We start from the raw sequence: 14,642 nt of genomic DNA, 5'->3' as shown, positions 1-14,642 counted from the left end.
ACTATACTGATAGGATACGTGGCCTCTGATGGATAATCGATATGGGCCTTGTTTCCTTACAGTTGAGGCAGTGAGAGGAACTGAGAAACCATCTTTTCTCTACAGATGCCAATTGAGAATGTAATGATAAATCCAGAGAACAAGGTGTATGCTGAAAAGCTATGCATACTTATGAGAATAATCCTTTTTTTACGGTGATGCATATACAATAATATATGTATCGTCTTCTACGTGTACATGGCTGGCCACATAAAATAAGTCTGGTATTTCCTCTCTTATATCCAAGACATTGTCACATTGTCACAGGATCCAGGACCACTGTCATGACCCAGTGAGGCTATTCCTGTGTAATCCTGTGGTATAAAAGTTCTACCTCACTGGAAACATTTCACTTTGTTTCTGTTTTTGTTTTTGTTTGTTTTTTTTTTTTTTTTTTTTTTTCCCCCCAGAAGGCAAATGTCCTTTTGTTTTTGCTTTCAGTGTTACTGAAAGCCAATTACCTCAGGGCATTTTGATCCTTTATCCTGGATTTTCTTCAGCAGTAAAAAAGCTTCTGTGAGTTCAGGATACTTTTTCATTAAGTACAGTCCCTCTACTGGCAAGTACTGCTGAATCATCCTCTGATATAAATTGTTCTCTGTCTTTTGTCAATGTACATGTCTTTTGTACACAATTGAAATAAAATCTGTTTTATTAAAAGCTAGAGTGTTAAACCCCATATTAATGTTCTGCCTTCCATATTCCCTACTAACAGAGTTTTAATTTTTGAGGTTAGGAGGTATGTATGTGGTGTTTTTTTAAAAATAAAGAACAGAGAAAAGTGTTTTCCAGAAAGAAGGAATTAGAAGCAGTGATGTAGTTAATAAGTGTATCTCAGATATATTTGGTGAAAATGGCTGGGTGTACATAACCATAAGCACTTAGCTAGGAAAAGCCTAACCCAAATGACACAGATAAAGGGTGTCAACATGAATGGCAGCCACAATGCCTGGCACGTAAGCTGTTCACCTCCTCGTCTTCTCACTCACAGTTTCAGGGGGTCCACAATTTGGCTGGAGACTCTGTTGAACATGAACGCATGGCGCCTGCGCACTGATGCTGAAAGCTCTCTGTATTAGGCCTTACCATGATTTGAGGGAGGTTGTCTCCTCATCAGCATGAAAACAAGTTGCCTAGGTTTTTTTTTTTTATGACTTCATACTACATGAAATTAATGAAGAAGGAAACACATAATAATACTATTGCATGTCCAGGTGGTATTTCAAAACTGAAATGTTATTATCCTTCAGCCACCAAATATTTTAATCAGCATCAGTCTTATTCATTGCTTTAAGAGCAATTACTTATGTGATTATTTCCATAAGAATCTCAGGTCTTACATTAAAGACATTTAAATTGTGAGTTAGTTAATAATACAAATCAGGCCTTGATCCTACTCCTGTCCCTGATCTCTGATTTCTTAGAAACCCTATGGATTAATGCCCCTAAAGTAGACATTAGCACGGGTTTGCAGGATCAGAACACATCACTAATACTGCCTAAACCCAACATTTCAGAATTTATAAGCATGCAAGAAGTGGCACTGCAGGAGAGAGCGAGAAAGTCTCATGTTCATTACAAAGCCACAGTTTATAGTGCTGTTCAGAGCTGAGTAAAAGGAAGAAAAAGGAAAGTTATGAGAGGAAAAGGGAGTTGGGGTGGGGGTGAGGAAAGAGAGAAAGAAAGGGACTGCACACTTAATAAGTCTGCATTGCTGCTTCAGCTAGACATGCAGAGAAAAGGAAAAAAGAAGTAAATACATTTGTTAATCCTAATATCTGGTTGATTGTTTTACATACCGAGGAAGGGGATGGTAGAGGTCATAGGGCATGATCTGCTTGTATCCATCACTGTTAGGAACAATAATGCCAACCCTCTGAGTAGAAGGTACACATAATAAAATAAACACTAAATGATTACATTATACATTTTTTTTACACAATATTAAAAACAAACAAACAAACAAACCAACAAAAAAACCCCACAAAAGATATTTTAGCTAAGTTGCTATTACATTTGAAACAAAACTTATGTTCCCATCCTACTGTTTCTGAGTTGCTCGAAGAATAAAACACTGATTACTACTTTATTCTTATGAATATATTACTGTTTTACTAAGAAGCAATCTATTACCACAAGTAATACAAATGAGTTGTCCAAACTTTATTTAGATTTCTGAAGTTCTATTTGCCATAAAAAAAATTCTACACTTCGTACTTTCTTGGAGCTTGGATCCAAAGTCACTGAAGACAACAGGGAAACTTCTATCTACTTCAGACATCTCTACATCAACCCCTCTTTTTTGAGCTATTATATGGTTGTTTCTGCCCTTTGGATAAAACATCTGGTTTTACAGGGGTCAGAATTAGAAATTTGAGGAAACCCAGTGCAAGAATTCAAAACTGCGATTCTTGTCTTTCCACCTTAAATCAGTCCAAATTAATTCATCTTCAGAACCTGCTTCTTTATTTGTTTTTTGTTTGTTTGTTTGTTTGTTTTTTTTTTTTTTTCTGGAAGAAAGAAGGAGCTGGAGAGAAGAGTAATATGTCACTTTGTTTAATTGGTTTTTTCGTTGTTTGGTTTTGGTGATGTCATGACTGGTTGCCTTGGTTTGCTGTAGTGTTACTGGTATAGTATCTAAATAATATAATATGTAAAGGTTATAGAGGGCAATATTAGTAATTATCTGAACAATCATCATGCCAGTTATGTGTGAAATGAATGTCACTTCCCTTGTTGGCAACTATAGGGTCTCACTGAATTGCTAGTCTGGAATTTCATCTTTTGTCTGCACTTTTTAGAGATTCTGACTCAGAGTAAGTCAAACCATGCTGTCATGTTGTCTCCCAATTATCAGCCATATGATTCCAGAGCACCCAATCTATCAGTTTCATCAAAGCCACTATGCCACAGATGACTTGGATGGGGCAGGTGGGCAGAACCATTGAAGAGTGAATGCCAAATACATTAAAATAAAAAGCATGTCCCTACCCAAGTTTTGGAGAGGAAGCTGACAGAAAAGAATAAAGTTGTTTTTGAGAGCCTTATACAGATGAGAGGTGCTAGGTGTGCTGCTATGGATTTCTGCAAGGGGGAAGGAGCAAAGGAGGGGGAAGGGAGAAAGTATTCTCCTTACTCAACAGAGTTCACTGAAAAATGCTGTAAGCATTCAAAGGAGTCTTGTCATGCTAAAGCTGAAGGGGTCTATTCTTTCAGTCAACAGGCTTTTTATGTGCATACTTTTCCACGATAGGAGAATGGATCCCATTGTGTTTTCACAGCGAGGAGTCAGAGCCAGGTCAGAGTGCTGGAATTTTCCAGCTAAAGCATGGGAAGACACTGGAGCTCTGAGAGCTTGTGATGGGAACTAGACAGCTGCCTCTAAGATGAGCAGTCTCTGCAGTCACAGGAGCCCTCTGCATGCCTGTGCATATTTGCATCTTCGGAGAGCTGCCCGTCTCCACAAAAACCCAAAAATCTAGGAGAGGCAGTTCTGGCATTGGAAAACTTTGTAAAAGTCTAACGGGTCATTTTGAATATGGCCAATGAACAAGTCTTTTCAGACTTAGCTTGGTGGGTAGAAGCCTGGAGAAGTTGTGAAATTGTGTATTAGTATTTTAAGAAGATGGAAGAAGATTTTTTCTGATGTTTTGCTCATGCTTTTGGGAATCTCTGCTGCTTTCCTGACTTTTCTACCACTGCTGCTGAGGTTCTACGCTGAAGCATTTTGCACTTTCCAGCTCATCAGCTTGCTGAGGAGTGGTTGGAAAAAAGATTAATATACCAAGTTCAGAAATGAAATAATTATACTATAAAAGCACCTACTGCCTAAGGAAGAAATAGTTTTCAAAACATTTCTCACTCATTGCAGTAAGAAATGTTTTCTTTCTAATAAACATGATCTGTATGCATAATCCAGGTCTACATGCATTAGAACACATAATATCCAAAGCCATTCCAATGGAAATAACTGTACCACATTCAAACACCATTATGAAGATTAAATAACATTTACAAAACACTAGATTAATATTGTCATTGGAAAGGTTTGACCCTCAAAGAATTTTGCATACATAAATTGCAATTCTGTAAATGCTGTAACAGAGGTCCATAGAATTACTGACACTGTCCTTGTGCATATGTGAGAGGCTGCCAAAGGCTCTCATTCTGTTACTGCAAGAAAATGATTCTCAGCAACAGAAAAAGTCCCCTGCAGTAATAAACAATGGCTTAATATATCACTTTAAAAATCAGCTTGAAGATACAACAGAACAGCAGATGGTTGTTGTACTGGTAATACCTACTGCATCTTTCCTAGCTAGTCTTGTGTGGTTTTTGCGTGTGTGTTCCACAAAAAACCCCACAAAACCAAGCCTAACTGAACGATTTAAAAAACATTTTAGGGATTACTTCGGTGAATCCTGTGCTTTTTGACTGGACAAAGTGGTTTAAAGTCTATGAATCTATCAGTCCATCATACTCTATGAAGAGATAGATGAGATCTAGTTTACGGGCTTTATTCATTATACATTACTCAGACAATGCAAAGGTGATGGCAAGCTAAATGAACAGAGCAAATAATAATAATAATTCCTCCACTACGCTGAGATTTCTGGCTAACAGGACTCATTCATGCAACACCTAGAGCAAACCTGCTTTGGCAGGATCAGGAGCACAAAGCAAATTATTTTGAAAAGCTGTTGTGTCTCATATGTCTGAAATCTCCCATGCCTTTCGGACCAACAAGTTGTGTCATATACATTTGAATTGTTTTATTCCTGAGTGCTGGCAGCTTCAGCACAGTCACTCTTCCAAGGCACACGTCCAGCTGGAGCGGGAGCTGCACATGCCAGAGGTGGGTGTGCTGCACCCAGGTCTGCCATCTCCGCAAATGTTCAGCTTTTTCCTGCAATAGGTGCCCGCAGCCACAGTCCTTGAAAGTCACGTTTGGTGTTATCTTCCCTGGTAGCTCCCTTTTGTCCTCAAGTCACCCCCTTAGCACAAATGACAGGCATGAACGCCTTTCTCCTGATGACTCTCTGATGAGGTGCCAGCTCTTCCCACCTCCCTCTCCTGCATGCCCATGGCTCTCAGGTCAGCCACCTGCTGAGCCAAGCAAAGGCACAGGGGCTAGAGCTGGGAGAAGAGCCAGCAGAGAGAAAGGACTCTCCCATCAAGATGCCTCAGGGTGGTCTGCCCCTGCATGGACATGACAAGTGGAGGATGGAGTGGGTAGGGGCACCTGCGGCTCCTGTGCCAGTGTTCCCACACCCTGCTGTCCAGTGCCCGGCCTCTGCAGGACACTTGGACGTCTCGGGTTCACAGCCTTCAGTTCTGCTGTAGGCTCTGTTTTCCTGGAGGTTTCCTACCCACAGGGCTGCAGCTGCAGGGTGCCTGCAATCCTGGGTGGCCATAAGCCTTCACTGAAATCTATAGGACTTGAGAGTAAATAAATGATTTGCGTGTCAGGGATTATGCCGTCTAAGCAATGGTCCAAAGTATGTCAAAAGTATTAATAGTAATTCACAAATAATAATAAAATGTTGGAGCAGCCTAAGTTGGCTATGGACAGCTAATTCATTCATTAAATGTAAGGAAATACTTAAGTTCATCACATAAGTAAGATTTTAGTATCTGAATCAACATCTCCCTGAGAGCCATGATTTTCATTGGACGGATGTCAGGCTTGTGAAAAAGTCTCCACTTTAACACTACAAATCCTGACACCAAGGCAGTGTGTGATACTGCACCCTCCTGTCACAGTGCTCTGTGAAGATGCCACACTGAGACATTATCACCTTGAGCTACAAGAGTCCTTTCTGCCCTCAGATACAGGTGTCAAGGCCCTCAAATAGATGGTATCTGTTAACGTTTCCCATGTGTTACTCTTTAAAACTCACTGTTTCCATTCAGAGCTGGAGTAGACAACACACACAGTAACACCACAGGTACAGGCAATATTGGCTTTTGAATGCTTGCATTTGCAGGTAGCGAGTATTTTAACTCTCAGTTATACTACCAGTATGAGTTAGTTACATTTCTGGTTTCTGGCCCACCATGCTTAATTCTGAGATAAAGATAGTATTATGATCATCTTACCACATTATGCTCTATCACTGTGGAACCTGAAGAACTACCATGTAGTTTGTATTTATATAACCTTTTATACTGTCTTAGTACTTTAGGGATTGGTAAAAGCCAATTTCTCACTAGACATTTTCAAGTGGCATGTCCGTGGACACTTAAATAGCCTACTCAGAAATGCAGAGGACTGCAGAGAAAGCTATCCTTTAGTGACTACATCCAGAAAACCCTCACACTTTAGATAGCATGTCTGTTCAGCACAACAGTGTCTCACCTTTATAATAAATGACTTGTTCATGTCATGATTTCAAATTCCAAGAAACATATGGTTTACTTGTCACTGCCATAGACTGCTAAAACCTAATCTCTTTCCAGGGCTTGAAATGGGTGTTATCAATTGGAAGCAGCAAAAGTATTTCCTTCCTGTAGCATGACTAATGCTTCTAAAAGTCTCTATTTTAATTCAGTTTAATATTTTATGGTGGTGTTTGATAAAAGATGGCAGTTTGTTATTTTCCACTACAAAACATTAGAAACTGACTAACTAGGGAAAATCTCTCGAAGTGACTGTCTTACTACTTGCTGCAGTTTTTATCTCTTCTAGAACTTAAGTAGACTGCTCTTCCCATACCTTCAACTTGGGCAGAGAGTTATTTGTATTTAATGCTCAAAGCAGTACAAGAACTAATTTCCTGCCTTATAGTTTGTTATCTGATGCATCCTGACAGCTCCTTTCTGCCTTTCTTTCTGTCCTTTTTTAACATGAACTATCTCCTTAGAGCTGAATTTGCTCTGCTGTTCACATCTTTTAATATTCTGGCAAATGCTTCTTGGCTCACATTCCCTGCCTGTTCTGACAAAATAATTTTGTAGCTTAATTTAAATGCCTTTTACCCTGCCCAAAAATTCAAGGTTTTGTCTATTTTTCTTGAGAAGAAAATTGTCTCTTTAGGCATTAGGAGTATCTGCAGCTCATCTTCATTATGCTCTTGAACTCAGGTGGCCCCAATTACAACTACTGGAGCATTACCACTGGTATCAGGTCCTTCTTCATCTACAACTCCTGTATCTGGAAGCATACATACTGGCATTTCTACTTGAATGCATCACTATTTCCAGTTCAGCCTTCCTGAAAACTTACCTGTTTTGTTTTTTTCCTGCTGCTCTGAATTTTTTTTTTTTTTTTTGGTCTCCTAAACTTTCCCCCTACTTTTTTCATGCATAACACATCACTTTAGTTCATCTCTCCAGCAGCCTTTGTAGCTCCTCAGTAAATTCTGAACTTTAAAAAAATCACCTTCCATAAATATACAGCTGATATGGCTGATGTTTGTTGACGGTGCATGCTCATTTGCAGGCAGCATAATTTTTGCTAATACCAGTCTCGCTTTCTCCAGCATGTGCCACTTCAACTGTACTGGTGGAAAAGATTTGTTCTCCCTTCTGCTTTGACGGCTAAACCCTTCATGTCTCATCTTCCCCTGGAATGCCTATCTCTTGCTGTCTTTAGGATCATTCATATGCATATGATTGATTGTGGAAATTGAGACCAGACCCAGCAATCAGAGGCAACCAAAGTTCAGAGAGCACTGCAAGGCATAAAGGCTTTCTCAACCCTCCTGTAACAAATTAAGAACTTAAGTAAAAACGCAAATCCACAAAAATGACCATTTGCCTGAGGCAGAGATCAGGAAAGGGCATTGTCATGACCAGTGTCCCACATCCATGCAAAAAGCTGGAGTGTTGTCAAAAAGCCCAGTATCTTGAGTAACTGGGATATTTTTTGTGAAGAAGTATTCAAAACAAAGCTTAAATCTACCATATGTCCCAGTTGAGGGCAACAACAATAAGTAAGTCATTGTGTCTCAGATCCCTCTCATCACTGCAGATCTATGGCTGCTACTGTGTAAATCAGAAAATGCAGCCTGTCTTTTCAGGAACATACCAGTACTCCAGTTTTGTTCACCTCCCAGAAAGAATGTAGTGAAAATGGGAACTGCACTGCTGTGATACTTGCCTTATAATTGCTATATAATATTATACCTTTAGGGAAGCTGATAACAAGCAAAAAGCAAGCATTTGGTGATTTCCTGCTTTGAGAGCCAATTTGTAATGAAGCATGGAGACCTCTGTTACTGATTAAGAGGATACTCTATGTTGCCCTTTTAATCATGCATATTTACTCATTACTACTTCCTTTTCTTTTGAATGAAATATATAAAGTTATGCACATCTTGCACTGTTGCCCAGGAAATGGTATAGACTCACATCACATTCTCACTACTGAATGACTGCAATATCCTAGCAGTCATTTGTGTTCTTTTACTTGTACTTTGTGTACTTACCTGCTCTTGTTAGATTAGCTGAAAATTAACAACTGAAAAATACAATGTTATTTAAATTTAAGTTTCTTTTTGTTGATGACTGCCTCCTGCTGCCACTACCCAGTATGGATAATTAAGTGAGAATGCCAAATGAAAAACTGACAAGTAGGAAGAGGAGCTTGCAGTTTTGCTGAAGAACTTCATAAACTGGATATCTGAGAATCCTTTCAGTTGTCTGTGGGTTGAAAGTCTTGCTTGAACTAGGGGTTTTTCCCCTGAACTTTCAGTCGGTACTAGCCCTATCTCTGGTGGCAATCTTACAGGTAATGCTCTAGGCACATTCCAGGATTTTTGCCGGTGCAGATCAGACTGGCATCATTGGCAAAGTGATAAAAAGAAGCTCACATGTTAGAAGCTTGCTAATACAAAATTCCTGAGACAGTAGCTGCATGAAGTTAGAATCTTTGCTGAAGATGCCTTTAGAAATCTTTATACACCATTGAAATTCCCCGGTAAGAGCACCACTAGAGCTTTTGTGACTCAGAAACCCCCACATAAATACATAACAGAGAAAGGCAAAAAATAGAGGAGATATTGGTAAAAATGCAGAACAGTGTAGCTGGGAATGCCACGTAAAAGCTGAAGATGAATTTGAGAAGCAGCACTGAAGTTGCTTCCTAGAGTATCCTCGTGAGTAGATGAATGATGAGTGGTGTAAAAGTTCTTTTAATATTTGTAAAAATTGCTTTTTGGAGGAATGCCTTTGAATTAAGAAAGAAACAGTATCTTCAGCTTATAGCATGTTAGAGCTGTCCTGAGTGTCAAGCACACCCAGCTAAGTCTAATCTAAACATACTTTTTCTCAAAGCAGAATAAAATTCCATTCACCTTTCATTAGAGGATATCAGACAGGAGGATGCTAATGATAGCTAGAAAACCTCCCCTAAGTCCTTCAGTCTGTGAAGTTTTGGCTAGTTAAAAGATTTTCAATTAATTAAATAGGTGAAAACTTAATATGGACTTTGCTACATAGAAAGGGATGGATTAAATCAAACGGGGCACTATTCACATCACTAGACATCACAAGTATATTTCCCAGTCAAGTACAGAGTGCTGTAAAATCTTAATGGCCTGTAAATAAATAGATCTTTTCTGTCTATCTTTCTAAGGTGGGAGATGGATCCCAAAGAGGGTTGATGAGAGAGGCTGGATAGAGCACTGATAGTATGCAGGGACAAAAATGGACTTGGTGACATGACCTGTCATCTACCCTGCAAGACACTAACTACCAAACTTAGGTGAATGGGTCCCCTTTACTTAATGTGAAAAAGGAACAAGTATAAATGACATATGTTTAATAAATAACCTTCCACACACTGCTTCTCCTCCAAGTATGTGAGAAACTGGCTTTGCAGGAAGAAAAGTTGATTCATTTTGCATGTTCGTTCAGTCTATGGTATTTTTTGCTACTCATGATGCCTTCAATACTGCTAATTATTGTCATAACAAGCACAATAAAGTAAAACTTTTCTGTACACTAAGCCTAAAGAGGCAACTGGTTGCAGGCCCACACAATACTCCTGGTATTCATTTAAACTTTTCTTTCAGCCTGCCCTTTGCTTAAAATTTTAGTGTAAGTTCTCCTACAGTAACCTCTCTCAGTTGCTTTATTCAGCACCACTGTGGTCTTCCACGATTATTTTCTGTGGCATTCATTGACACACCATAGGAACAGTTAGCAACCACTAATCAGCTATGCCTCACTGGAACTGTGTTTGCCAGGAAAAATTAACATCTTCATTTTATACCAGCCGAGCAGAACGGCTCCCACACAGCAAATACACTGCAGAGCCAAGACACCCTCCATGTTCATGCTCCTGACCCCATTGTTCTGCTTCAACTACCTTGACTAAGAAAGCATCAGGATTCCAGAAGTTACCACAGATTTCCTCTGGTTTTCTGTCTGGGTTGTTGATTCTTGAAGTCTTTACAAAGGCACTTTTCAAAATAATCATTTGCTATTTGGCATTCTGTGAGGATGTTTCCAAAAAGTCAATTCCTCTCTGTTACTGTTTGTACCTTGGGACGGCACAGCTGTACTTCTAAATTACTCTTCTTCCCTTCAGGGTCTTTATGTCACCAAGTTTGCTTTGTTATGTCTTATATAAAACAAAAATTGTTTCCTGACATCTGCCACCTGTTATTTTTTTCTCTCTTCCCTCCCATGTATGATGCAGTCATCTGACTTACCATTTGAGAATGTGTCATTTAAAATTATTGGGGAAATATGGAAAATATCCATAGTACATATTCCAGAGGCAAATCGCACATTTGACTCAGAACTATATTAAAATAAATTGCAGCTTGAGCTTTAAAAAAAAAAAAAAAAAGCAGCTACATAAAATTACTTTCTTACTGGTATTGTGAAAGATGAATCTAGAAGACAGGTTTCATATTGATTTACACCTTCCAGCAATCCTTTTTCTGAGATGTTCATATTTAGTTTCTTACCTGATCATACCTTGCCTCTACTTTACTGACATTTGTTTCAAAAAATTCAAAGGAGAATTCAAAGAAACGGGTTTTGATCTTAGAAAATCACTGAAGAAAAAAATACAAGAATTGTATTAAAGTAAGGTTTCTAGTTGCAACTGTTAATATATTTAAGTAAACTGAGAAATTAAATATGTATATTTTTGTATAAAGTACTAGGATAAGAGAAGTCAGACACTGAACTTGACAGAATACTGTTACAGGAAAAACTGGTCTTGTTGCATTGTGGGAAAGCAATGTCTGAGTTGATAAATCACTTCTGAGTACATGCCTAACAGCAAATACTTTTCACAAAACCCTAGTGAAGCTGCATTCTTAATATTAAATCCTTAATACATCCTAATGAAATACATGATAAAGTACGTAACCTAAAGAATGCACAATACAGGTGGGATAATGTTGCATTTCAAGTTTTGATATTTCCACTTTTTAATTCTGGGAGCTTTCAACTTAAAATTTTAAACTGTATGAGAACATATCTGACTTTTAATTATTTACAAACAGAATTATCATTAAAAATGTGTTTACTAGAACAAAGGAATATTAACTGCCATACACTCCATGTAAATGTGTCTTCAGTGATGAGGAAACCTGAGTATTAACTCCAGTTATGAAAAATGAAAGAACTTTAATGAAAAATTTCTAGAAGAGGTAAAAAGTATCTTAGGTTTGGAGTGTTTTGTTCTGCACTGATAATGCCTAGCTAGTCTGAAGCTGGTATACCTAATTTGGGAAGCAATCATCCTCAGTCAGGTGTATACATAGTCCCATAGGTCCATAAAACATCCTCCTCCTGGTCAGTACATCTTTTTTCTATGGCAACCTCCAACAATCTGAAGGGCCATAGCAACTTTTGAGGTGACACTTGTTTGAACGCACTTAATCAAACTTGGCACAAAACTCATCTAGAGGGAAAGGAGCAGGTAAATTTAATGGCTTTAGGGCATCCCTGGATGCATGTCTGCTGGGCTGTGCTTAACCATCTTTTAGCAAAGGACTGAAAAATTTGTATTACACAAACAGATGCTTGCAGCTTATAAGCAGCTACAAACTGACTTCTACTGAAGTTCAGGGGAATCTATGCAACACAGGACTGGTCCTTTTTGTGATTTTGTTCTTTTTCTTATAGATGGGAAATCTGACTCTGTGAGCTTCCTATTTTTATTATTTATCTTCCAAGGAAGAGTGTTTGGCAGGTGAGCAGAGAGCAGTCTTTTGTGCAGGGCCAAAGAACAAATTGTAAGAACAAATTCTTATATTCTTATAAGCTGACATGACCGCAAGTAAGTTTTTTATTAAGGAGAATATGTAAAAAACCCATAAAAATAACACCTGTAATTGTGATGACAACCATTCTCCAACAACATTTTTACCCCAAGAGAATTTTTCCCATCTGACTAACACTTAAGAGGCATGTGTTGATCATGGGATGGTATTATGGATAATTAGTTTTTTCACACTTTATAATGTTTAATGAGGCAAAACACAATCAGAGGGGAAGAAACAACCACCTCAAATCACAGTCTGTGCAATGTGGAGGTGCTAAACAGAGGTCTTTTTCTATGCAGTACATCCTCAGGATGAGAAAGAGGTTGAATTACATAGACTAAATGTTGAATTGAATAGACCAAATGACACTGTAAGCAATAGCAACAGAACATCTTCCTATTTTATTTTACTTTTTTAGGGCCCAGTTTCTTTTAAAATTAGAGCTGACTGACCTTGCAGGACAAGGATCCAGATTACACTCTTGAAGTTTTGGCTTTGGCTTGATATTTTCAGGATAATAGTGACAGTACTGATCTGCTACTACCCGGTTGCTTCTCAGATCAAAACATTCAGCAGATGTTAGTTGATAACCTGCAATGCACAGTGGAAGAAATAATATGTGATGTGGTATTCTTCCTGTCTCTCTCTTGCATCTAAATTCTGGTTTGGTAAAAAGCAAACCGAAAATATCAGCACCTTTGAACATAACAGCTACTGTTTCACAGCCCAGAGAAAACAACAATTCACATGTAGTAGGAAAGAAAAGATAACTAGTATGGTCAAATAAAAATTCAGAGGCCTAGAGCAAAAAGACAAAACAAAGGCTGAAATTTCTTGGCCACCAAGATTTGTACACTCGGTTTCAGTTCAGAGGGTAAAGCTGCTGGTGGGCACTGGGCAAATGGAGTCATCTTGTGATTCCAAAGTGGGCCCAGATCCCACCAGCCCTTATATTTGACAGCTGTCGCATTAAATGCAGTCATGTGGATATCAAAATGTACTTTATGTGTGGAGCTTGGTGTGTTGCTAAAAAATCTACAGGTTACTACCACTGTTGCTACATCCCTCCATTTAGATGTAACTACTTTCATTTTCAGATTTTGCCCATTGTAAAGGTCCAAATCTCAGTGCAGCAGCTGGGACAGGTACTGAATGCAGATGACTGTTTTTGGAATACAGTGGTAATTCATTACCTCCTCCACAGGATGCTGAACATGGAAAAAAATCAGTTTCCCTCCATCGATGAATGATGGGCTGATAGAAGATAAACTGAACTGAACTGTCGGCAGCACCAGCATAGCGGATCTGAAAAAGATGTAATGCCAAAGAATGAACCTGACATAAATACCAGGACGAAGCATTCTGCCACATGCATCTTGCAGCTACATGAAATACCAGAGATACGTTGCAATAGGAAAATGCACAAAACAGAGCACAGACTGGTGGCAAAATCTTGGCTGCAAAACAGTCAACTAAATTTCCAGGCATATTCAGTGGCATTTCTGACCATTCTGAGACCATGTCCTGAAGTAATGAATGCACGGTAAATGCATGGTTAGGGCTACTGAATAATTTTATGAGGACAGAGGATATGGCCTGATCTTTATTCCATCAGAAAATCATCTACCAATACCTGACACACTGACATGGATTTTAGATCTTCGGTATTTCCCAAACACCTTCTGAGACTGTGTATTATGTTAGATACTTTGGAGTAAAAAATGGCTGTGCTGTGAGAAATACAAAAGTATAAAACCTCTAATTTAAATTCTTTTTGTTTCTGCCACAAGCTCTCTTTTTTATTCTTATTTGTGGTACTGTCATTATTATAAGGCTGTCCTGCTTACTTTATTTTGGCTGCAAAAATGCTTCTTTTAGTCACAGGCATGGACTCTTGGCTGGAGCCAAGCGCATTTTCAGAAAACAGTCTTTAGAGCTTACAAGCACTGCCAGCTTTTAAGCCACCTGAGCTTCACTATGCTTCCAGTACTTCATGTGCCGAATGGATTTCCCTTGTAAACAAGAGTTTATAGTGCAAGGAATACAGTAAGAGAAGAGATCTTCACATTGTTAAAGCAGCACCACTTGCACCCAGGAAAAATCCTTCCTGTTTGATAGCTGTGCTGATTAATATGGTTATGGGAACCTCAGAATCTCTGCAGGGTATTCCTTGTCTTTACTTCTAAGCCTTTGCAAGAACAGCTGGCAATGCAAGAATTAGAATGCTGGTACTAAAAGCCTGTCCCAGTTGAGTAGTTGTCCTAAGACATAATGTATTGGCATTGCTTGAGCACCTCTGCATCAGTGGCATGATGCTTTTGCAGGAGAGGAAACTGCCAAGTAACGAGAAAAGATGGACCCTTCTCCAAGTCA

The 14,642-nt window shown here is 38.8% G+C and overlaps 1 protein-coding gene across 2 annotated transcripts in view; it reads right to left on the bottom strand.

Annotated features, from left to right (window-relative positions):
- The window catches only part of ADAMTSL1 (ADAMTS like 1), a 449,261-nt gene that overhangs the window by 93,879 nt on the left and 340,740 nt on the right, over positions 1–14,642 (bottom strand). For both annotated transcript variants that reach the window (XM_080372870.1, XM_080372871.1), the window contains 3 exons: positions 13,463–13,574; positions 12,722–12,860; positions 1,839–1,889 (listed from right to left, as the gene is read on the bottom strand). In XM_080372870.1, coding sequence (XP_080228996.1) covers positions 1,839–1,889; positions 12,722–12,860; positions 13,463–13,574 — 302 coding nt within the window. The remainder of the gene's footprint in view (positions 1–1,838; positions 1,890–12,721; positions 12,861–13,462; positions 13,575–14,642) is intronic.

This window comes from Falco punctatus (assembly GCF_963210335.1).
Source record: "Falco punctatus genome assembly, chromosome: Z".
Taxonomy (NCBI): Eukaryota; Metazoa; Chordata; class Aves; order Falconiformes; family Falconidae; genus Falco; species Falco punctatus.
Note: the sequence above shows the minus strand (reverse complement) of the source record. Positions and strands in the feature narration are given on the sequence as shown.